Here is a 26,493-nt window from a genome sequence, read left to right as displayed (position 1 = left end):
ATAATTTAAAAAATAATCAATTTCTATTATTTTCATTATTTTTTAAGTGTTATAAAACAATTCTTTTTTAAATATTAGGTAGAGGTATTATGAGATGTTTGTTATTACGTGGATGATGTGATGAATTGAACAGATGATGCCGGTTCGTTTTAATTGTTAAATAATAATAATTTTATACATTTGTAATGCTATACAATATTGTTCCCTTTCATTTAACAATAATAATATTCAATACCTACTTTCTTCTGTTTTCTTTTATTGAATTTATAAATGAATACCTAATGGTTTTTATAGGTGTTAATACAAGATTATCATAAATCATTTAAGAAACTTTTCCGGGAAAAATAACAGTACTTTCTCACTGTACTTCCACAGAACTTACTAGCCTTTATTATCTTCGGTACTTTTTCACAGAAAAATGAAAATCTCTTAAAATTTCTACTGAAAAAATTGCTTTAATTTTATGAAAAATATGATTTTTTAACAGTTCTACGATATATATTCTTTAAGATTTGTTTAATTTAATTTAACTTAATTTACGAAAGTGGTAAATTTCAATACCAAGCAGAAGGTTAATTTTACTTCACAATTTTGATGTCCTAAAATCTTATAGGAACGGCGATCGATATATCGCAGCAATTTCAATCGATACCACAGGACTGACTGTTCAATCACAATAAACCAAATTTTAGTGCCTGTGAGTTGTTCAAGGTAATTAAGGCCCAACATATACAAAATTCTAATTTATTTGACAAAAAGGTGAGTATTTTTTGGGATATCAAAAAAATTCCTCCGAAATAAAAGCTTTTTTTATTGAACGCTCCTTAAAAAACATTGAAAAAAATCTAGAATAAATAAATGATCTGGTCTAATTAACGATTAAACGTAACGAACGTGACGAAACTTCTAACATCTTACCCAAAATTGTTACGAAGGGTAATATCTCGAATTTAAAGTAATACAAATATAAATTTAAAAAAAACTTTTTTAGGGACAAGCCTTTATTAAACTGAAAAAATAGAAAATAATTTTTGTTTTGAGTCCCTCAGGCATGACTATACCTAATTGTAAAAGCTGGATGCGGATAATTTAAAATATCATGATTCGGAGCGCTACAAGCTTTCACAAATATTTGTAACTTTTTAGTTCAATAAAAGAGCGTACAAGAAAATACAAAAATCGCGCCCAATTGATAATTCGCAGTTTAATTTCTAAGATTTCACTCTAGATCGTATTCAAAGGGCGACATTCCAGAACAATTTCAGTCGATATCTTAGAAACCTGCCGTTTAAACACAAAACGACTCAGATTTAAGCATGAAAATAGAAAATTATTAATTACTCAAAAATGCTCCAAATTGTCAGGCAAAAAGATTGAAGAAAGATACGAAAATTGGAAAAACTCGATTACCAAAAATTTGACACGTAAACTCGAAAAGTTTAAAATTAAAAATTAAAAATTAAAAAAAGGCAAGTAAAAAGACAGTAGTTAACTTAGGCTTAGCATCTATAAATTTTTATTTTGAATGATTTTATGTAAAACGTATTTAAGGTAGTACCAGCATGAAATCACTTTTCGACAGATTTGGCCGAATTTTTTTTCTCGGGTTTATAATAGCTTTATTTATGAATTCCTAAAATTTCATAATTTTTGACCGTTTAGATCGCGAGATATTTAAAGACAAAGTTCGCGATTTTGAGGGTCATGTCCCATTTAAAGCATGTAAAATGTCCGGTCTCCCCAACTATTTTTTATGATATTATTATATATTGAAGAAAAAGTAGAAAAAAATGTTTATACAATACAATTCTAAAAAAAAATTTAGAAATTAATTTTCACTTTCGAGATATTAATTTTGACGTAAATTGATCGAAATTGGGACGTTGGCATAATTATTTCCCATTTTAAACGGTCAAAATTTTTGAAACTTTGGGAATTAATAGTAAGCATTATTAAATTCTTAAATTTAATTTTTCGTTAAATTCTGTCGAAAAAAAAATTATACCATTGCTTTAACATAGAAACTGCAAATACCATGCTGGAACATCGTTAATAAAATCATTTGTATAAACTTATATAGAAATCTCTAAAAACATCTTAGAGACACAATAAATTTTCATAGTGTACCTAAATGAGTTGAACTCAATAAAAATTATAAATACCTATTACAAACGTTTATATAATCATCTAATATAATTATATTTACACCGATTAGTATGTAGGTATTTGAATTAAAAATTTCGCAATTAAACAATTCAAATTCTGCACACCTATATTATTCTAATAACAGACATTTTTTTTTATACAAATACTTTTTAAGTTTATTACATAAAAGTTTTCCTATATACCTATAGCCTACCTAAAATTCAATTTTAATCGTCGCGTCGATACAATTAAAACTTGTTTTTCAATATAACAAAAAAATTGAACGATTAGTAACACAATAATTAAATAAATTCAATTTTTATAGATATAAATGATTAAAGACAGACTGGTATTTCAAACAAAAAATTTTTTCAAAGAGAAATCATTTCAATCGAAAAATCTATTTTAATTGAAATAGAAAGCACGTTGAAAATAAACGCTAGGTATTATTTATTTATTGTTCCACCCGTTAGTTATTCCGCATTGCTGTAGTCGTGGCCAAAAGCAAGCTAGAGAAATAATATGACGGAAAATACCAACAGTAATTTACTTTCTTTGTATATGGGCAAATTTTTTACAGATATGATATACAAATTGCATATTGAACAAAACTATATCTTAATATCCAAATTCGTGCACACCAAATCGATGCGGTAAATTTCAAGACCGTGAGTCTAGTTTTCGTATTTAAAAGTTAAATGTCTGAGTATTTTACCGAATCTTCATTTTATAGTAATCAAAATATCATTTTATAGTAATCGGAGGAGATTTTGGAGGACATTGTACATTCAACATAATTATATATAAAATAATTATCGACTTTATGTAATATAAAATTAGTGCAATATTATTTATAAGTAATTTACTGTACGGTAGCTGATATTATTATCTTTGATACATATCTATTTGTAAAATTGAAAAGATATGTTTTTTAAAAGAATAAATTTCAAATCCCTAATTTCCGTCACTTATATTAAGTTTAATTATTGTAATGAACATTAAAAGAACAAGTATTTTGAACAATATCTTATAATATCATATAATTTGTTCATATACAGTTCCTATATTGTGTCTTATAAGGTGTAGCGTGATTTAAAAACCTACGTATTATATAAGATTTATTAGAGCCTTTACAATGGTGTCAAGTGAATTTTAAAAGCCTCGGCATAAAACAACAAATCTCTTGAGGTCTCTCTCGTGAAAATATTTCGATATAGGTACAATTCACGCACTTTTGCCATCATTGCAATTGACTAAGGTGCATTGTCTTCGTAGAAGAGTCATGTGTCATCAAATTTAAACTCGTATGATTCATACGCAAAGAAACCCTACTAGATTAATCTTTATTTTTCAAGTTTATAATAAAGAAACTAATCTCGCCAGAAATTTAGGAAATAGCATTTTCAGACTAGTATAAACATAATATGCCATATTATCTACATGTATGTCGTATTATCCATAAAAATTTAAGAGTAGGCTTGATACTATAACAAATTTTGAACGTGAAATTAATTAGTTGATTTAAAGACGAAGAAGTTATAAGCATGCAAAGACTGTAACCCGTTTCTTTCTTGAAAGTATTATCTTCCTCTTTGTCTAATTAGTAGTTTTAAATGTTCATATTTTGTGTAATTCTAAAGATTTTCAAAAACCAAATTCAATTTTTAGTCTTGCAGTGAAAATTCTTCACCTGAAGTTATGAAAAAAATTTAGTTATCATCCCAAATATGCAAAACATCTCGTTTTAATGATTATTAAAAAAATTACAGAAATTGGTGTCACGTTTTTATATTTGAACCTCATTGTACACGATATCTAGACGTTGTCTGGCCAGGTGAATTGACATCAACTGATATTATCCATTACAGTAATAACAAGTAGTGTAGGCATATGTAAAATTGACATACTTTTCTTAATAAACCAGTAATATATCACAAAGTTGTTCGCACGCTTTTCTAAACATGAAATATATAGAACAAATTCATTTATTTCAATTTAATTGAAAGAATTTATTTCTTGTTTATTTTGTAAACTGTGGCAGCTTCGGCTATACAATTCTTAATTCATTCTTACAAAATTTTTGAACTTAATCTATCTAATATTTTCCTACTGTTGAAATAGTATTTAATTCTCTGGGATATTTATTCATCTCTATTAAGGAAAAACCAGCTCAATATACATTTAGCGTGAAATTTCATGGCAAAGCATAGTGAAAATTTTGACAAGATAAAAAACATTGAAGAGATGGTATATATTGGGCATTAGGACACGCATCGTTGATGAATTTTTTTGAAACCTATACCAATACCTCAATCTAACATTCTAGGAGTTTTTCCATTCCAAGATTCTTCTTGGGGAGTATGCATACGAATTTTTTTGGGAGTATACATAAGAAATTGTTAATCACGACTGTCTGGCTGGCTTTGTGTCTATGGTATCGTAGCTTCTAAACTTCATTTCAAGTGCGAGTTCAAGAATCTGTACCCGAAACAACAAAAAAAGATGCAACGATCTTCAAAATTGGTTCAGTTTAGAGAAGCCTATTAGAAGAGCCATGTTTCAAGTGTGAGCTTAAAGTTCCGTATCCGAAACATTTGTCGGGGGTTTTTTAAATTTTGTAAATTTCGCGATGTCATGTAGGAATTTAATTATTGGCATAAAGTTAGCTTGAGAATATGATTCTTAAAATTACAAATACTCTGTACTTAATATATAGTAGATTATATAACTCCAATCAAATAACTAGGACTTGAATGAAATATATTGTATATATAAAATTTATAAAAACAATAATTATTAAATACACGCATTATACATAGTACCTGTGTCTAATGATGGTGTTTTATTAATACAGGCATATTAGATAAAAAAAATTACAAAATAAAATTTTACTAAAAAATCAAGAAATTTTAAAATTATCAATACAGAAATTGGGCTTTAATTAACCATCATGCTTACACAACAAATTAATCAAATTTGTATTATACATAGCTGACATGAAATTTTAATTGATAACAAATTGAAATATTCACGAGCTGGAATGAATTTTAATTAAAAACTCCACACCATCCATATTAACTATTTCCATTTCATGCCCTTCTCCAGGACCAATATCTCGAAAACGCTAGGGCTACCAACTAAGACTAGAGCAAAAAAAAGTATTATCACAAGTGAAATTTACAAAATTTAAAAAACTTCCGACAAATGTTACGGGTACAGAACTCTAAACTCGCACTTGAAACACGGCTATGAACATTCTCTATTGAATTATTTTTCTCCTTATAGTCTTCTCCAAACTAAACCGATTTTGAAGATCACCGCTTCTTTTTTTGTTGTTTCGGGTACGGATTCCTGAACTCTCACTTGAAATAAAGGTAGGAACCAACCATCAGACATCAGGTTAGAATTTTTGCTTTAAAATCGGTTAGTATATTTGAAAACTATGAGGTATAATACAAACAAATATTAAAACAAACCTAAACGCTTCAAAAAATTGCTTTTCTTTTACTAGTCTTACCACTGTGTTATTGTCTCTGATGCCAAAGCAACGGTTCCAGATTTCCAGTACTTTATATCCTTACATTAATTTCCATTGTCAGATCCTATTTTACCGGTACTAAATGTATTATCTTATTCATTTCTGTTTCTTTTTTGAAGTTATAAAGTGCATGCTCATTTTATAACAATTTATAAATACTTTTTATTTAACTTTCTCATATCATATGTGATAATGGTTTAGGTATATGAGACTATGAGAGTCTTCCTATGAACTCTTATTTTTATTGACATTACAACTGCAAATCTGTTAATGTTTAAATCTTTGTTTTGAAATATGTAAGAAATTCACAGATTGTTTCAACATTACCGTCAATATTTAGTCTTACCACGGTCTGTAAAAAAATTCGGGCTTTATGAGCTATCACTACGCAACTCTTCTTCGAATTTGGAACACCTATACCTTATATGCCACTTTGTATAAAGGGTTTAAAACGTAAGAAAATTTATTTTGCACCAAAGACTATTTTTAAAAGCTTTTTCATTTTTCCTTAAAAAGCGCTTTTCTGTTTGTTTTCACCGAGATATACAAAGTCAAAAGTCAAAACCAATTTTGCGAATCTGATTACAAATCTATCGAAAATTTAAAGTTCCAAATGAACTATAAGTGATAGAAAGAAATCCGATCATTTTTGTGGAAATATAGATTTTTGACGTACTCCGAAATTTATTAAAGGCCAGCTTCCAAATCAAAGAAAAATATTTTTAATATCAATGAAACTGAATTTATTAAAAAAGACAATTTTTTGCCATTATGTTTGCTTATGATTTCGATCATGTGGCCGCCGCGATTTCCAATTTTTCACACACTTTTTGCATCGTTTGCCGAAAAACTCGCCGAAAGTTGTATTCTAACCGTCTCTACATTACCTGCGTAAACAAGTGACCTAGATCGAACGACTTTGCAGGCCAATTAACTTCAGTTCCTAAAATTTCAACAATCTGCAAGCGTTGCTCTAGCAACGCTCATTTCATTCATTATGAAATGGCAAACCAAACTTAATACTGCTGTCAAATCGGTTATCAAACAAAATAGTAGTATAGATAATATCTATAAAAAATTTCACGTAAATCGAATAAGTAGTTTTACAGTTTTAACCACTCTAAACAAAAACAGGCATAAAGCAGTTTATGAAAGAAAGCTTATCTCGAGAATTCAAATCAAATTATTCATTCGATTTTAAAACCAGCATCAATTTTAAGATTGCAGAAAATTCATTTTGATAAATTTTAAGTATTTTTATTTTAAGTTATTAAAAACGTAATTGTAGGTTTAAAAATTTTAATTACATCCGTTTAAAGACTAATTAGAGAAATATTTCACAAGATTTATAATTTTATCGAAACATTCAATTAATGAAGTAAAAACTGAAAATACCATATTTTTATACCAAAAAATATTTCTCAACAAAAATATTAAAATATATATTTTTATTATGGCAGCTACACCATATGTCTGATGGACTTGAAATATATTTTAACATATAACATAAGTAATTAAAAATTTAATTTTAATTGATGTTAGTTTATTAATCATTTAAACTTTTGTGCACCTAAATCAGTTTAAATGTTAAATATTTATCTGTGTTTTTCAATAATAAGAGCACATACAATCATACATAAAAAAAAGAATAAAAATACAACTACAGTTATATTGAAATAAAATTAAGTAAAAGTAAAAAGACTAAAATATTTGTACAGATTGTGTTTTAAAATATTAGCCTATGAAATTAAAAAGTAAAAGAAACAATTATAGTGCTAATTGTTCATAATTGGATGTTCAATTTTTGATATTCAATGCAGAAATTTTAAGCCTATGATATACCGTAGGATTTAGGGAAAAATAGCGCCGAAAAAAATTTCTTTAATAGTATCCCATTTTTGAACGTAAGGGCTAGAAATTTCAGACTTCACAACCAAATCAACTCTTTTATAGCCGAAAAACTCAACTCAACCAATTCGTAATTACAGCAACTCATTACAGAGACTCATTGTATCGAGTCGGAGATAGAAACGTGAAATTTAGAATTTAGATTCTAAGTACGATGTATTTGACTATTAAGAAAGGAATTAAAAAATTTAATCCCTAAAGGATTGAAACTGAACTGAAGTAAAAAGCTCGAGGCAGAGTTCATTTTAAAGATCTTGAAGCGCTGAAAATTAATCGACAGTTGCTACAGGGCATCTAAAACCGTGTTTTAAAACCGTAAAGTGAATCGTTTTTATTTCATAAAAATAGGCTTAATATTACTCAGTTTTTAACATTTTACTTCTCCCTATACCTGAAATAGCTAAGTTCGATCTTCTTCCCCCCCTCCATTTCAATAAACTCCTTCTTCCTCAAGCAAATCACCGTTCAATTGTTGACGAAGTTAAAGTATCGCGAGTAAAATCGTGACATAGGAAGCTACTGTATTATAAAAGAAGTATACATCAGCACAATTGCATATAAAATTTCACGGCTGAAATGAATTAAAATTTTGGATCGATATCTTTTTTCGTTTTTGAGTCATAACAAATCTATTTTGCTAAAAAGTAAACTAGTAATGGAAAAAAATTAATTTTGAGAACTATCTTAGATTGAGCGGGATTATTTAGAATTTTATAGCATGAGAATTGAATAAAATTAAATCAGAATCATTAAACTTACCACTTACAGCGTTTTTTTTTTTTGAAAAAGAAATGGAAATAGCTCTCTGGTACTTACCTAAAAAAAAAAGAAAAAAAATTAAATATCATTTAAAAAACAAATAATTTTTTTCTAAATTTCTAATCCTACAAGTAAACTTAAGACTTATATTAAATTGGATAATTTTTAAATCTAAGCAATATCTGAAATAATTGAATATAATTTTTTGTAAATTAGCTTTTAACGCGTTTAACGCTATAGAATATCTATATTTCAATTTTTTCCCAAAAAACTGCGTTTTTTGGCCGATAATGCCACGAATTTCGTACTGGTTTTCGCTGAATTTAAATACAGGACTTCTACGCAGAAATGGCACGAACTTCGTTTAGAATGTAGTATTGTTCATTTTAGGCCCCGGATCGTAATCAGCGATCCAAAAAACTTATCCAAATTCCAATTTCGGAGGGAAAATATTCATTTTATAAACTCCTGTTGTGGTAGTTTAATGTTGGAGTAGTTTGGTGGGTTGAAACTCCCCCAATCTTCAAATGAATGTGGAAGTTACTGGTAGTGAATGCTCCAAAAGGTGCTATACAACATTTTACAGTTTTACTCGACTATATAGTCTTACTAGACTTGTATATAGTATATATAGCTTCTGGGCTCATGGATATTAAATTTTCAGATTCAAGAAACATAGCCCCCAATGATTGATTACTCCTACTGTACTTGTGTACTAGTTTTTTTTTTTCATTTAAATGTATAGATTGGTTTGTTAGTTCAATAGCCACGGGTGACGTAATGACGATGTATTGATAGATACACATTTATTCACGAAAGTAGTCGCAATTAAGTAATTATAAACAGATTGCCATATTATTTATCATTTTATAATAAACTCAAATGTTATTCATTTAACTTTATTTATAAAAAAAAATAAATAAATAAATTTCATTTTCATTAACAAGGTTAATTTAAATAAGAGTTTTTTTATTTTTAGAATTTTGTATCTATTATATTTATTTCAAATTTTGGAGTTTTTGCAAAAACTTTTCTTTATAGTTATTAAAAAATTTGGGACAGTTATTTTACTCGTAAGGGGCTTTACTTAAATTACGTAACGCATTTAGAACGACTTTTCAACCCCTACCCCCCGTATGTAACAGATTGTAACAAAATATTGAAACCCACCCCTCCCCCTGTTTTGTTTAACCGTTTAACCAATTTGTGTGTGTTGAGGATATTCTTAACACCAAAAGTTAGCTACAGTCAAGTCAACCGCGCGAAGTTGAATTAAAATTTTTTTTTAATTCATCAAAATTTTTCTTACTAATTTTGATAATTATGTACAAGCGTTGAAGGACCCCCTCCCCCGTACCATAACAAATAGAAACATTATGATTTGGCCCACCCCTCTCCCTAAATTTGTAACGTAATTTAAGTACAGCCGCTAAACTATCATAATCGAATTTAAACGCATAATTCGAATTCCAGAGGTTATTATGGACCAACGATAGCCTAGACTACGTTAGTTTCGAAATCGGAAGCCTTAGCATCTCAGTTTCACAAATTTTGAATATATGGTAAAACATTTTGTTTAAAATAATGATTCTTATTTCAAAAACATGTGTGTTGTGGAGTACTCGGTAGGAACCTTGTGGTTGGGAGATCATCACAAGACCTTAGCATGCTTGATAATTCTATGAATATTTCAAGATAACTTAACTATAAAAAAGTGTCTATGAGTCGGTTTGGGACACTTTTGCTTGTCTAGAATGAACGTGTAATAAGTAACATAGCTCCAACAAAATTTTACAGTAAATAAGAAAAATAAATTCCTTCATCTACATAAATTTTTCGATATTTTAAAATGATTCGATATATAAAAGTTGGATTAACATTATTAAATTTTAGCCTTTTTAAAAATTATCCAAAACTTTCTTCACCTGGAATTAGGACCAACATAACTCATCACTTAATCGGATTTTGAACTTTCTAGTCTATAAAAAATAGTACTTTTTAAGTCAGGTTTTTGTAATCGCTAAAAAAAGGTAAATCATTGTTGGGGTTGAGGTGTTTTAAATTATGACGGTAAAATTATACATATATTATTTATTTTTAAGATTTCAAATCAATTAAACATAAAAACTTTTTAACAAAGCTGGACAAATTCCTTCAAAAATTATGAATTAAGGTTTGTTTAAAATACTTTAAATGAAGATGTAATTAAATATGAATAAAAAATTAATTATTAAATAAAAGTTCAAAAGTTAAAAATATTTTTATTAATAATTAAAAGACTATAAGATTTATTTAAAAAATTTAACCGGTCAAGGTGTATTGGTTACACCGAATTGATATTTTTATTTATGTAACAAAAGGTTAGTTCTTTAGCATAGATGTCTTATTATAGCTTGTTTAAACTATTATAGGTAAAAAGGTAGCGTACATTTTTTTGCAGCAAGTCAAAATTTTTTATGGGCGTAGTCCTTAGATTTTCTAACAAAACTGAACAGTGCCGATATTACGAAAGTTCTTCGTTTAAAGATATGAGCCCGGTAAATTTTTAATGCCTCGTCAGCCTCGAAATCAAAATTTCAAATCGATTGATTACACCGTTTTTGAGAAAAAAATTAAAAAGTTTGGTATTATACACGGGCGTAAATTGGTTTCAATTTTTAAAGTTCTATAACTTTTGCTGAAATAATACCGTTCTTACAAATTCTCAAATACTGGCTTTATCATTAATGCTGAACAAATCTTAGTTGAATCATGGGCTGTTTTTTACCCGACTGTCAAGGAGTGGTTATTTTTTAAGACAAAATGGTGAATTTATAGCGCGAAATAGTAATGCGTTATTAAGAAAAAAATTCAGCCTAATTGGTTTTTAAAGTTTTAATATAGTATAAAAAGAGTGTGTTTGTAGTGCTGGGACACTAAAATAAATAATTAAAAAATCAAAACCCCATTTCGTTAAATAAAATCTGAAAAGAAAGAAACAATTCCAGTAGTTTACATAGCGACTTTGACAGCGGGGCCCGTTAAAATCTTGCCTGGCTCAATTATTTCCAACTAAGGGCTCCGACTGTTAAAGTCGCTATGTAAACTACTGTACTTGTTTCTTTCTTCACTTAATTATTAATGAAATTTGCAGTTGTATATGCGTATTGAATATATGTATACATGCAATGTCTTCACATTGTACACCCTTGTCCCAAATAGTGCACGATGTTTTTATGGACTTGATATAAATCGTGTACTTCCTTAAAATTAATGAATATATTCATGTTTTCTTATTCTAAAAAGTCGATAATCGATTATCCAACACTGTCGACTTTTTTGTAGTCCGTCTATAGCCCAACTCTTCAAAAAATTCAAATTTCAAAGTGTCGGATTATATACACGAAACTTCTTTTTCATTTAGAAGGCGGTTTGCTCGAAAAGTCGATTATTTTCTTATAAGATAAGAAAAAAAGCAAAAATTCAACAACTCTAGGCTGCCAGAAAATTAAAATTTGTCCGCGATTATCAAATTTTTAACTATTGCAAATAAGTTTCAAATAAAAATGTACGCTAGCTTGGTACCTATTATAAGTCTTTTTAATTTTTTTTGCATATCATCAATGTTTTAACCTTTAAAATAACAGTTTATTAAAATTAAAATCATCGATGATAAAACATTATTTTTATTTGAGTCACCAGCACCAAACCGATCAATAATTATTTTACTTGTCTTAATTTGAATATTTATTACAATACTTTGTCAATGTAACACAAAAATTATTACAAAACAAAATGCTATTTTTAAATTCATTATTTTTTTTTTTTACGTGACTTTGAAAAGATTATCATAATTTAATATTTTAATCATACAAATCACTTTTGTTTAAATTTAAATTTAATATGTGATGGGGGTGGAAACTAGCGTAGGGAAATAAATGTTAAGAATCTTAGAGAAACGTCGTGTAAACATAATGTCGTTAAATAAACTTCTTAAAAATATCTCAATGGAAACAAAAACCTGTTTGAACTCATAAAGTCTTTAGACGCTTATCTAGTCCAAAAGGGATTCAAAGATAGTTAAAATAAATACGAGGGAGAATAATGCAATCATACTCAAAATTTTCACATTTAAGAGCTTATGGATTGTGATAGAAACTTTGATTAAACTTCTTCCTTATTGCTTCTTTATACAGCGATATTATATAATCAAAAATATTCGATTTTCAGAATTCAATAGAAATGTTGATTATATAAAGTGATACAACAGTGACAACCCTATCGAACATTTTCGATAATGAAAATTGTATGGAAATATTCATTTTGAATATCCCTGAATCCATTACGTAACAAGGTCAACATGTGATAACTGTGTAACGATTCTTATTTTTCGTTGATCTTATTCCAGATAAATTAAATCCACGGTTACCATATCGGAATATTCCTTTCATTACGCTAGTAACCGATATTCTCAGATTGTGGTCAAGATTACATCATATTTCGATGGTTTTAGCTGTTGTTCTTCATAATTTATCTTCATAAGTAAGAACAAGCCCTTACACAATTGGTTCCGTTAATGGGAATCAAACCCGAGCCTCCTAGGTAAGTGCCTCCTGGAACAAATCCTTACAACTACATCAGATTTCCAAAGTTTATAATAGGAAAATATGAAAATATGAAAATATCTGGAGGTATGATCTATATATATATATATATATATATATATATATATATATATATATATATATATATATATATATATAAATGAACCCCCATTTCTTCAAATCACTCATTATCGAATCACGCGTGAACGGATGTAAAAATTTCGGTAATTTGCTGTATTAATTATTGTCAGGAGAAGGTTTGCATAAAAGAAAAAATTAAGGAAGTTGACCGGAACATTAGAAAATTTAAGAAAAAATATTAAACTCAATAAATAGTAGAAACGCAGACAAATAATGCATTATATTACTTTATTATGTATTTATTTGCGCTTCCACCATATTTATCTAGAATTTTGAACAGTTATTTGAATAGTATTCAGGTATTATTTATTATTAATCAGGTATTGTGAATAGGTAATTATTAGAGGTAATTAATTATTAGGTAATTATTAAACTCCACTGCTGAAAGCTTCAGCCATTATAATAAAAGCTGAAAAATAATGCTAAAAATTTAACTTAATCGAAATTCTAAAATAATCTTTGAACATATTTTATAAGGTTTTGAAGAGAATAAATTGTATATATATATATATATATTGGGTTTAGTAATTTTACCTCAAATAAACAAATTGAACCATTAAAAAAATTTGTAGTAAGTAATTAAGTCAACAATTCCATAAACAGATATTCCATGATTAAACAATAGTTAATGACAAATGAACAAGTTAAATCAAATGTAGTCTCATTTAATACCTAGGTACTGAAATTAAATCAAATAATCCATATACGTATAACTTTAATGAAGTTATTTATATGTAAATCTGTTGAATTAGTGTTATTTAATGTGTCCATTTATTTTAATCTACTACCACATACCTACCTTTCAACAAAAATCTCTATCTCTATCTCTATCTCTATATATTATAAATACGAAAGTAAGCATGTTTGTTTGTTTGTTTGTTTGTTTGTTACGCTTTCACGCTAAAACTAGGGAATGGTTTTTAATGAAACAGTACAGCAATATAGCTCACACTCCAGAATAACACATGAGATATAACTTATAAAGATATATCAATAAAAAATAAAAAAATTTAAAAATTAATTAAATTTGACATTACCATAAATTACAGATTTCTGTAAAAGTAGTCATTTGATATTACCATAAATTACAGATTTCTGTAAAAATAGTCAGTATAAAATATTTCACGACCATCTTTTCTGATATACTCAATGAATAATTACGACTATTATACATTTAAAAAATAGAAAACCTTACAAATATTTTATCTGTGTAAAACAACCATTATTTCGAGTGTTATAAAAAGAGGATAAGCGAGAGCAATCTTTATCAATCTCTACTTTTAAACCCAACGAAGCGGGTGGGTATCACTCTAGTACTTAATAAATAAATAAAGGTTAATTTAAAATTAGCATAAATAATAATAATAATACATCTAAAAAGTATTTAAACTCAAAATAATAATGTAATTGTTTTTATTATTTGATGTCCTTACATGATATCAAAACAAAATTTTTTAAATGATATATTATTATGATACGTTTGTAGGTATTTAATTTTGTAAATAAAAAATCACTTTAAAACAATAAAATTAACTCATTTAAATAATTTTTATTAATCTTTAAAGTTATTTTCTTGAAGGTAATGTAATAAGTGACCAACATAGATATCGAATGTGTGTATCTAACAAAAACTATGAAATTTTGATAGCACCACGTAAGCTGGAATGCTATGTCTCATTCTAAAAGGTAGATTTCATGCTTAAGAAATTCATATGAAAACGTTGCCTTTAAATAGAAGTACGATAAAATGTTTGATTTAAGTTTCAGTTTTCGTTGAATAAATATATGAATTTTAAGAAACCATTTAGCATTGTAATTTACAACAATACTGTTCAAATGTGTGAATAAACTGTCTAATAAGAAATAGTTTACTCTGATGGTATAGTCATTCCATAAGCTACTGTTGTTTTTAAGGTAAGCCTGGTTATGCCTGCTTGACGTGACTAGATTTAGTAATAAGGCTCAAAAGTTAAAAAATCCGGTTGATTTATCTATTTTTGAGTCATGACTGCCATATTGACGACCTGAGAACTCGTTCTTAAGGACTCGAAGATTCGTTCTGTCCAGGAACTCCAGTAGAAGAAGGTCCAATTTCCACTAGAAGAAGGCGCAATGTTTAGATCTGAGATTGCCGATTAATTCAAAGTGAGTTTTAAGTATTACTATCCGAGTTACTCTGCCGAAATTGTCTATGAAAATTAAAAAGCGATTTCCCGAAACTACTTTTTTCGAGGTGGTTGTCATTATATCTCAAGTTCTATCTGACGGATTCATTTGAAATTTGGTGGAAATTTTCTTTATAAATCTCTCTATCAACTCTGCTATGGATTTAAAAAAAATTTCAATTTTGAGTATTTTAAATTCGAAAATGTCAAAAAAATGGTGTAATAAAATTTTTTTTTCATTTTGACACCATTGACATCTTTATTGGTTTTTCAAATTTCTTTGTTTCAGATCACTACAAGGGTTGGAATCATGTCAACCAGGGCTCACTGTTTTTTTTGTAGCCCCCACTTTACCGGCCTGTAGCTTGACGATTTTTTGTTTTCTTTTTTACATTTTTTTTTTTGTAGTCTTGAAATTCAATAAACATCCAATAGTTTCAAAAATGTTTTTCTTTTTTATCTTAGTTTATAAAATGCCTAAAATTTAGGCTTCTAGACCAAAATTCTACCTTAAGCTTCCGAAAACAGTGTACTTTCTGATGTATACAAGTTTCATAAGAGGGTAAAAATAAAAGCAAATTAAAAGAATATTTCATTAATAAAAATGGCTTTATTAATAAAATTCAGATTCTCTATAGTCTTACAAACTAACTTCAATAATTTAATAAATCCGTGATCTGGCCGAAAACTCGACATTATTTTTTCATCACATTTTTTAACTTTTGTTGTATTCGCTCTACACAGATCCTAAATCGGATGATTTTCACGGAAAGAATTGGCTCTGGAAACACAACCTAAAATCTGTACAGCCTGATCACAAATTCATAACAAACATTAAATTTTAAATATTCTATCTACTTTAATTCATAAAAATATCTTTTACAAGTAATATTAATAATATTAATAATAAATTATACAAAATAAGTATTTTAATCAAAGAGAATAGGAAGAGTAGAAAGTTAATCTCTAGGATATCATAGGCTCAAATAATATTCTTCTTGAAAAAAAACCACATATACTGCGACAGTGTTTACTACGAAGTATATGAACAATTTCCACTCTTCAATTCTCTCTGATTTTAAACACACTGTTTAAATCTCTTACAAACAATAAGCACGTAAATGTCTCTTAGAACATGGATTATGACAACATTCTTCAACGATACCTTGTCGTTTAGGCCTTCCATTATCCATTAACGAATTTAATAGATTCGGCATATATAAGTGCTGTTGTTGTTGTTCCTGATTTGGTGAAATAATTGCATTATAATCCTCTTCCTGATTATCATATTCCATAATATGTTCTAATAATGAATCAAATTTCTTATCACGTCCATTTGTAAATCCTTGACATACAGCCATTAAAGCGTTAGTTAATGCGGCTCCACATAACTTCCGTGGTGAATCTGAGCCAGATGAATAATTAACGGTATAACGACCGTTATTATAAGTTGCGTATGAATTAACATTTAGAATAATATTAAATAAAAATACGAATATTAACCAATAACAATTAGACGACGTTGTGTTCATGATGATTTTTGTTTTTGTTTTTTTGTTTACGTAACTTACTAAAGAATGTATTTTAGAAGTGATATAAAATTCTAAAATTATTGTCCCTTATATAGTAAAATTGAAACATTTTTCTACAGAGTGTCCCGTAGAATTGATGCTTAAAATTAAATGTTTTATTTAACTATTAGGAGAGAATAGCCATAATCGTATCTCTTTATTTTAAAAAACCAGTGTATCAATCTAATTTACTTTTTATACCCTTAACATATGAAAAACAGGTAAAGTGTAAATCGTAAAGAATGGAACAAAAGTGTAAATCTGAAAATGTACCTTATAAAAAATATAGCAACTTTCGTTTGAAAAATTTTTTCATTAACATTATAATAATAAATAAGTGGATAAACAGATTAAAAAATTCATTGAGTTGAAAAATTGCATTTGTGTCTAGAACTCGAATAGCCTAATTGGTAGGGCGCTTGACATGAATCCAAGAAGTCCGGGTTCGAGTCCTGGTTCATGTGTATTTTTTTTCAATTCTCTTTAATAAACATTATTGTTTATCCGTGAGGGCCCAAATTAGGACAAAATTTTGGTGTCCATTTCTCATAAAAATATGAAAGATAGGCAGTTGAAAATTTACAGGTATAGCTTCTACTATTGATTTTGTGAATGTTCCTCGAAAAGAGAGAATTTCTATAAAATACTTTCGAAAATCAAAAAAACGACGACCGAAAGGCTGCCATAAAATGCAAGCACTGACATTCAACACTTTTCATACTGAGTATTTCTACAGCTAACTCAGTCACTTGTCTGTTTTCACTTGTTTAATTTTTTTTTTAAATTTACTTGGAAAATAAATAATTAAATCATCAAACTTGGCATAAAAACCACTCTGTAATGAGGAAACCGCCCGGTACGTTTTAACCACCGACAACTCTCTTCTACAATAAGACACCATGTTTAAATTTCAAGTTTTTGTCGGATAAATATCAGGAAATTTTAATATGAAAATCACGAGTTGAAACAAATATTTTGGTAGAAAGCTTTGCTATATTTTCATTTCTGAAGCTTAAATAAACGCTTTTTGTCATTCATTAAGCTTAATGCAAGTGGTTAAATCAGAAATTTTGAGTTGTGTATCACCAAATTTCTGAATGAAACAAATAACAGAACAGAATTTCATGTAAATCTCAAAAAAAAAAGTATTCAATAAGAAGACTATTTTCACCCTTTTTAGATCTAAATAGATCACAATTCTATTCCAGATAAACCATTACTATATTTTATAATGACTTATTTTTGTTTTTAAACCTTAAATTGCCTTTCCGTGGTGCTTTTCCATTGTATAGGGTCAGACTACGAATCGTATTTCATTGAAGCATTTAATGTTTTAGTATTTTGGCAGAGCATCATGGAAAAAAAGCTTGTCTCCAAATAAGAAAACATGTTGAACTAGTTACGATTAATTTTTGAAAGTAATTTAATAAGAAATTATTTTTATCCTTAACTGTATTTTTGAGAAATAACGTTGAATTGTAAAAAAAAATGAACATTTCTAGGACATTCTGTAAAATGCCTCGCATTATTTAATAATATATTTTCATAATTGATTAATTTTTACGTTCAAAAATAACAAGTTAGTAATTGTGACATGTTCAGTGACATATTCCCTTTTTTTAGAAAAATACGTCATATGTAGGTCTTTAAGAAAATATTTTCTTAAGTACTTGAATATATTATTATTGATTCTATTATCACCCTTTATAGGGTGAATTATTTATGATATAAACTATTTTTAATGCCGCATTTATTGCAAAATTGATTCTGAATCTTCGATTCCGACACTTCTACGATTGCGACAGTCTCATACTTATTTTTAATCGTTAGCCAATTTATATCAAAAACAAGTAAAACAAACAATTGACTGAGTAAATTGTTGAAATACCATGCAAAGACAGTGTTGATTACTCTAACACATAACACATACATACATGTCACACATATATAACTGATATTCCCATATAATACATACTATACATTTTACATCTAATTTGCGCCCTTAAGGGTAAACAGTGATGTTTACAAAAAAATGTTTCAAACAAAAGTTGTTTATTCTCTTAAAAGAAACATTTTATACATTTTACTTTTGTTCTATCTCTAACGGTTTACAAGATGGGTCCTATGGACCCAAGACCCAATTGACCTATGTTGCTCATTTACCAACTCGACCTCACTTTTAACGTTCTCCGCTGAGTACGCTGTAAGACTTTCAGCTTGATATCTCTTTTTGTTTTTGAGTAATCGTGATGACAGACGGGCAGACGACAGACAGACAGACAACCGAAAATGAACTAATTAGATGATTTTATGAACACCTATACCAAAATTTTGTTCATAGCATCAATGTTTTCAAGCGTTACAAACTTGGGACTAAACATAGTATACCTTGGTATATTTCATATACATGGTATAGTAAAATAACTCCTGTAATTAAGTGCATTATGGACAAGAGTAATGAGTTTAATGGACAAGAGTAATCCTGTAGTACGACGCGGTGGAGAATAATGTTCAATCAATAAAGATGATAGTACAATTTGTTATTGTTTTTGTTTAATAACACCCACGCCACTTACTCTAAAAGATCATATACATAAAAATATAGTTAAATTAAAAACACATCATGGTTGTCTTTAAAAAAACCAAAATCCATTTATAATAATTTTTAAATAACTTTTTATTAAAGTATTATATTATAGTCACGATTAGGATATAATCTATTAAAAAAAATATATATATTTATTATCTTTAAACAAATTATAAAATGAAATTTATTTTATATTTTATAAATATATGTCCTAGGTAAGTGATTATATGTACATGAGTTTATTATTATTTTTATTTGTAATGAAAATTAATTGACCTATTTCACATGAAACAATATGTATACTAATATTTATTTGATTACTCAATATGTCGTTATGTAGGTACATTGTAATGATTATACCATGTATATATGAAATATATCAAGGCATACGAAGTTTAGTCCCAAGTTTGTTACGATTAAAAATATTGATGCTACAATTCCCCAAAATAGAAAAATAGTTTTTTCCATTTTTGACGATTATTTCGGAAATAAATGTTAACAATAAAAAACCTTTTAACAAAAAGAAAACGTTCAAAAGAAAAACTTTTCCAAAACAAATCAATATGCACTAAAAAATAAAAACATAACGATAATATGATGTAGTTAAAATTATTGTTATTCTTAGAGTCGGTGTCTGCCAACGAAACAACTCTGACAGAACAGTTTGCTACATTAGCTTGGCTTACACCGATTCCAAAAATAACAATAATTTTACCTACATTATATTATCGTTATTTTTTTACTTTTTAGTGCATATTGATTTGTTTTGGAAAAGTTTTTCGTTTGAAGTCGGTTTTCTTTTTTTTAAAAGTTTTTTATTTTGTGATTTTTAGTGTATCTGAACTACGCTAGCTAATTTGACACTAAAAAAAGATTCATCGAAATCGTTTGGCGTGATATTGAGTTATTCGTCCTCTTGTCGTGCATACTTAATGCAAATTTAAGACTTTTATTTATGTTTTCTCATAGGCGCCGTTGTCAGAACTGGACCAAAATGAAATGGGACAACACGGGTAGCACCAGATTTCAAATTTATAAAGAATCGTCAAAATTGGTTTTTAAAAGTACCAGTTATAAGAAAATATGTTATTAGCGTGGTAGCAAGTAAATATTTTCTTAGTTCAAGAAAATTTTTAAGTCGTCAAAAACTTATTTCCTTTGCTCAAGTATTGAGATCGTTGAGTGAAGAAATATTTACTTATTATATAAGAACATTAACAGCCAAGTTTACTTAACTTCACTAATTTATTTTACTATGTATATAAATTATAAATTTTTTCAGTAGTTAAAAACCAAATTAAATAATTTATCTCAATTTAATAACAAAAATTAAATAAAATTAATTAATTTTATAATATAGGTAGGTTTCAGGTATACCATTTCGATTAGATACTTAAAATTATTATCAATAATTATACTCTAATTAAAAATAATAAAAACGTTTTTAAGATTTATTTTTATTATATATTTTATACTTTTGTTTTATATCTACATCTAAATTTCGTAATATTTTAGTTTTTTTAGCTTTAGGTGGTAATGTGCTAGATATAAAATGTTTAATGAACTAAAAAATAATATATATTTTAAAATTTTTTTCTACCATAAAATATCAAATATCAAATCAATAATCACGTTTCGAATAAGATGATGAGAAAACCTTGAGATTTTATTTATTATTAATTAAATATTATAAATATATAAATAAATATATATAGTTTTAAATTAAAAAAAAAAAATTATTAAATTTAATGCATTTTAAATTTAATAATAAAACTTCTGATATGATGATATATAATTTCGTTGATTGTTCGATGTGCAATTTCTTTTCCAAGAACCAAAGACAAAGAGTTTTTAAAAAAAATGAATTACTGAAGTCGTCGATATATCTTAGGTAGGTGCATTATAGCTGTTCCGCGGAGGGGGCCAGCCTGAGTTCTCGAGTAGAACCTTATTTTTAAAAATTATTCTTCATGAATATATCTAGCTGCAATTCTTTATCAATATATTTAATGAATATACTTTGAATATACTAATTGTTTTTGAAAAATATGCCTCATTTTGTCTCATTTTTACTAATGCATTTAAAAAAATTAAAAAACTGTATTAATTTTAGGGATTGATTAATAATAATAATATACTCTATTCAAAAAAACAAACGATTTTTACAATTGTATTGAATGAGTCAAAAAAAAAAAGAACGATAGGGGAGACAGCCGATTGGAACTATTTACTTTTCGCTATAATTTACGTGTTTTTAATTTAAAAAATCTATAAACGTGGATAGGCTTTGACCTGCTACCTTCCGCATAAAAAGCGGGTACAGTAACGACAAGACCACGGCCTCATTGAGAAGGGTTTCGCAAGAAAGAATTGTAACTCATGAAAATGTGAACAAACGAGGAGATAAGCGAGAGCAAGGGGAGTGAAGGCGTGAGTGTATTCTGCAATTTTGTAAAGCAATGAACCATATTATCTTCAGGTCAGTCAAATAAAAGTTGTATAATTAATCCCTGTGCCAAATTTCAGAAAGCCGTAATCCTCAAGCTGTCGAAAAACTAACAATCTCCATTGTTAAGTGTCGGGCAAAGAAATTTTTTCGTTTTTAATTCAATCATCTTTTTATTTGGATAACAAAAAGAACTGTCAATCTTAAGCTTTCCTACATTATCAAAATTTCCCATGATAGAAAACGACCCACTTACAAGAATTTTCCTAGAGGAAAAATTTGTTTTATCTATATGACAATAATGTTAGCAATGATTTTTTTGTTAACTTACTGAAATTTCAAATTAAGATAAGACTGCATTACTCATCCCAAAGTTACTTACAGAGCAAGCCTTTTTGTCACTTTGTTATATTAAAAATTAAATATGTAATGAAATACAATTCAAATGAATTGCTTTAGATTAATTTATTTATGTTAAATAAAATATTGAGATAATTATTATAAAATTAATGATTTCATGACGTACTAATGAGTAATTACCTGCTTGAATGTTCATTTAAAATTTATGTTTAATTATTATTATTGTCTGATTGATAAATGTATTCTTATAACGAATAACTAATATAATTCTCACACAATACAGCATGAAGTCACATTTTAATTGCTATTTTTTATTGTTTTATGAAAAACTTTATCCGTGCTGCAACAAATATCATTTCTTATACATTCTTTATTTGCGGTTATTGCTATATATAATAAAATTTGCATATAGGCAAATGTAGCGCTGATATCTAGAAACAAGGTAATTAAAGGTAAAATCCAAAAGGTGTAAAAACAAAAACAAACACAGATCTCAAAAATTATTTTCGGTTACACAGCTATAATTTACCAAAAAAATTCCATACAAAAAATAATATCCCTTTACTTTACAGATTGTCTTAGAAAAGTTCTATTATCAAACGATTATCAAGGATTGTCAAACTAATCAGGTATCATTAAATTGTTGGCATATAATCAACTATAGGTCCCCATTGTCGGCATCAATGGCAAAGTCAGGATCCTCCCATTATCCTCCTCGATTTTTCGATTTTGCTGATGAGTTTTGCCAGAAAATCTGACTTAATAGCAGTTTATTAATATGTATTTCAGTTTCAAGAAGTAAAAATCTAAGATTAAGTAGTTAAAAAAATTCCGTTATTGTCAGACCTGATTTCTAACGTACCCGCGGAATTTTCGAAAAAATGTTTCGAACGAAAGTTGTTGATATTTCAATGAAAAATATTTTTGCTATTTATTTATTTGCTATTTTGTTCATTCCGCAACAGTTTTCATCATTTTTTTTAAAATCAGCATTGCTAAAACTCTTATAAACTGTTCAAGCTAAAACATTTAAATAGCAAAAATGTTTCTCATCAAAACTTTAGTAATTCTGGTAGTTTCGAAGAAGAGTGTCTCCAGATACATGTTCCTAATATAAAATAATGGTTTTGGTTAATATATCATCGTTTACAGAATCGTTTTTGTAACTGCGCGTCCTCATAAATACAATTATCTTAACAATAATTTTATGCATTATCTTGAACCACCAATCGTTAATTAAACAAAAGTCATCAAGGAGACCATAGTAATCAATTTCAATGGCAAAATTGGGTGATATTTACAAATCGAGAATTAATGACCCTCGTTGAAAATTTTTGGCGACATATTAATTTTTAATGTATTTATTTTCATATTTTTAATTAATAAAATCAATTAACGGTACACAAAATAGATTATTTAAATAAATAATCACAAAATTCACAATATTTATGATACCTTGAACTTTTATTCAAAAATTTATTGTTTAAAATATTATTTTTTAAATATTATTATTCACATAAAATATATAAAATTTTGTTCAAAAGAGAATGTAGGTAAAAATATAAGGCTCTTAAAATGCCTATTTGTTGGCGATTATTTTATTTCGGTAGGTCTTTAAGGCTTGAAATTCACATAAAACAAGGTTTTAAAAAAACAAACGGATCAATTGACCATTTTTTTATTATTAAGCATCGCTTAAAATTTGAATTTTTTCCATCATTTTCACCAATTTTTCTGCATCTTCAAGATGTTCGTAACAATGGACTGTCGAACGATACAAACAACAACTCATTCCGATGAGACAGTAGTTATTTTTACTGGTGTCATAGAGAAGGAACAAGAAAGAAACAGAAAAAAAAATTAAAAAACGTTTAAAAAAGCAGACTCTCTTAGAAGGCACCTCAAAGTTTTCAAATTGTTATTTTCACCAACTTCTAGTTTGCTTCCTACAGAGTCCCTCGAACAAAGTCTAATCAAAAATGTAATAGTAAAAATACGTTGTTATAGAAGAAAACAATCCATTATGATATCATATTTGTGTTTTACCACCATTCCGCTGATAATTTCATTTATCAGCTCCTCAATTATTTTCAGAGCCTGAGTGCACCTACTTCATGCATATACCATGCACTAAATAAGCCCATCACAACTATTAATTAAATTAATTTTTTTTGTGACGGCGGAAAACGAACCTGCTTCTTTAAACATAACGCGTACGGAATTGGTTACGCCTTAACCAACTGAGCTACAAGGGTTGACAATCAATGGCTAAGTTAACAAAAAAATTTCGCAAAAATCAAAAAAACGGTTTTCTAGCGATAAAAAAAAAGTTGACGTCGAATGGAAAATAGTTCATTGGGAAAGTTCTAGATCTCAAAAAAACTTATCGATTAACGTCTGGTAGGTCCGATTTGGATGCGCAGATGCCGAGAAAACTTGAAAAATGAGCGAAAATGGTCGTGTTTACATTTGTTTATACCTGTAAAAAAGCGTATCCAAATTTTTGACTCCAGTGTAATCACTCCACTATCGGTATAAAAGCATAGACCAAACCGTAAGATCTCCTTGCATAGAGTTTATTTTCACATACACTAGGTACATTTTATTTAATTATGAATTCTTAATTTAATAATGTAAACATGTATTCATTCTTAATTTAATAATATTTATTATAAGAGAACCTAAAATTATATTATTTTGCAATTATTATGGATATTATAATTTCAATAAAAATTATAAACAAGTTGATCAGAGTGCGCTGAAGCAAGTAAACATTATACCTCTAGATACCAAACCAAGCAACAAACAAACCTACCTACAATAAATATAATATGGGGATTACCTCGATTTTAATAATATATTAATATTGCATAATAATGCGATTATATACAATATATTCTCTTGTTGTTTAAGATAACTACAAAACAAAGTGGTGCAAAAAACATAACAAATATAACAAATAAACTGGCAGGACATAGTCGACTGAAGTTGTGTGAGTACGACCCCTGAAGTCCGCACGACTAACTTCCCAGAGGGGCGAAAAATTAAAAAAAAAAGGTCTTGTTAGCTTTCATAGATTATTCTTCGAACATGTACTGCAGCTTATGCTGGAACGAACATTATCTCCATAGATAAATGATGTGTTTTACCCACTTTTCAGATTCTGTTTATTCAGTTTTTTTATTATCATTAAAAAACGGTTTAATTAATTCTGCTGAAAACTCTTTCAGTTCTTAAATACGCGATAACGCGTCGAATAAGCCCAATCACGTGTTAATGTCATAACTGGTTAACGAGATAATCAAGACGAAAGAATCCGAACGAATATACGAACATACGAACATACGCACATACGTATACACACACACACAGACACAGAAATCACTTTGAAAAGGTTTGATTCGGATATTGTGGCCTTGAAACCGCGGAAATATGTACAACTGGAGATTTTCAAAATCGGCCCCATTACATTAACTTACTCTGGGAAGTTAACAAGGGTAAACAAACAGTTGACTGAATTCACTGTTTAAATATCCTGTATAGAATTGTTTAATGTCTGTGATTGCATTTTTTTTAATGAATTAGAAGAGTTTAAAAACCAGCATAATTATGGTAGAATTTTTTTTTTTTTTTTTGTTTCCAGAATGTTTCACAAGACTACTAGTTGAAGCTACCTGCAAATTTTCAACTCTCTATTTTTTATAGTTTTGGAGAAAATGGACACCAAAGTTTTGTCCTAATATAAGTTATTGTCCCAAGCGACGACAGTGTGATCAATTTTACTGCAACTTAAATTATAATTACTCACACTGCCGTTGCTTGGATTCGAGCCCGCAACTTCCCAGTCAGTAGCCAGCCAAATGTTTAAAGACGGTGGTGCTTTTACTCGCTAAGCCACTTTTTAGCAACCTTAGAGTCTGACTTATGAAGAAAGTGGAATATGGAATAAAACAGAGAATAAATATTTTTTATTGACGTAGCACCTTATTTATACCTACTTGGAAAAATCTATTTAAAAAAAGACGCTTTTTTCAGCCACCATGTATATACCGTGTTGTCCTTTTAAATATTCGCCCACATTTAAAGATATTGGTTACAAATATTTGAAGTGGCGTCAGTCAAAATATGATGCGATCATATACGTACACAGTACTATATCAAATTGATTATTATTACTTTTATTCTGGTTGTATGAGAGGGTGTAACATTAATTATTACTTATAATTTATTAATTATCAAGAATTTTTAATACCTTATTTTATATATTTATTTTTAGTGATGTGACGAATA

The 26,493-nt window shown here is 28.0% G+C and overlaps 2 protein-coding genes across 4 annotated transcripts in view; both read right to left on the bottom strand.

Annotated features, from left to right (window-relative positions):
* LOC123298161 overlaps window positions 1-26,493 on the bottom strand; it is a 111,262-nt gene that overhangs the window by 39,248 nt on the left and 45,521 nt on the right. The window lies entirely within an intron of this gene.
* LOC123298162 (bombyxin A-1 homolog) lies at window positions 16,180-16,817 on the bottom strand. The gene has a single exon (XM_044880083.1). The coding sequence runs from the start codon at window positions 16,769-16,771 to the stop codon at window positions 16,340-16,342; it is 432 nt and encodes a 143-aa protein (XP_044736018.1). The 5' UTR covers window positions 16,772-16,817; the 3' UTR covers window positions 16,180-16,339.

Source organism: Chrysoperla carnea, chromosome 4 (assembly GCF_905475395.1).
Source record: "Chrysoperla carnea chromosome 4, inChrCarn1.1, whole genome shotgun sequence".
NCBI lineage: Eukaryota > Metazoa > Arthropoda > Insecta > Neuroptera > Chrysopidae > Chrysoperla > Chrysoperla carnea.
Note: the sequence above shows the minus strand (reverse complement) of the source record. Positions and strands in the feature narration are given on the sequence as shown.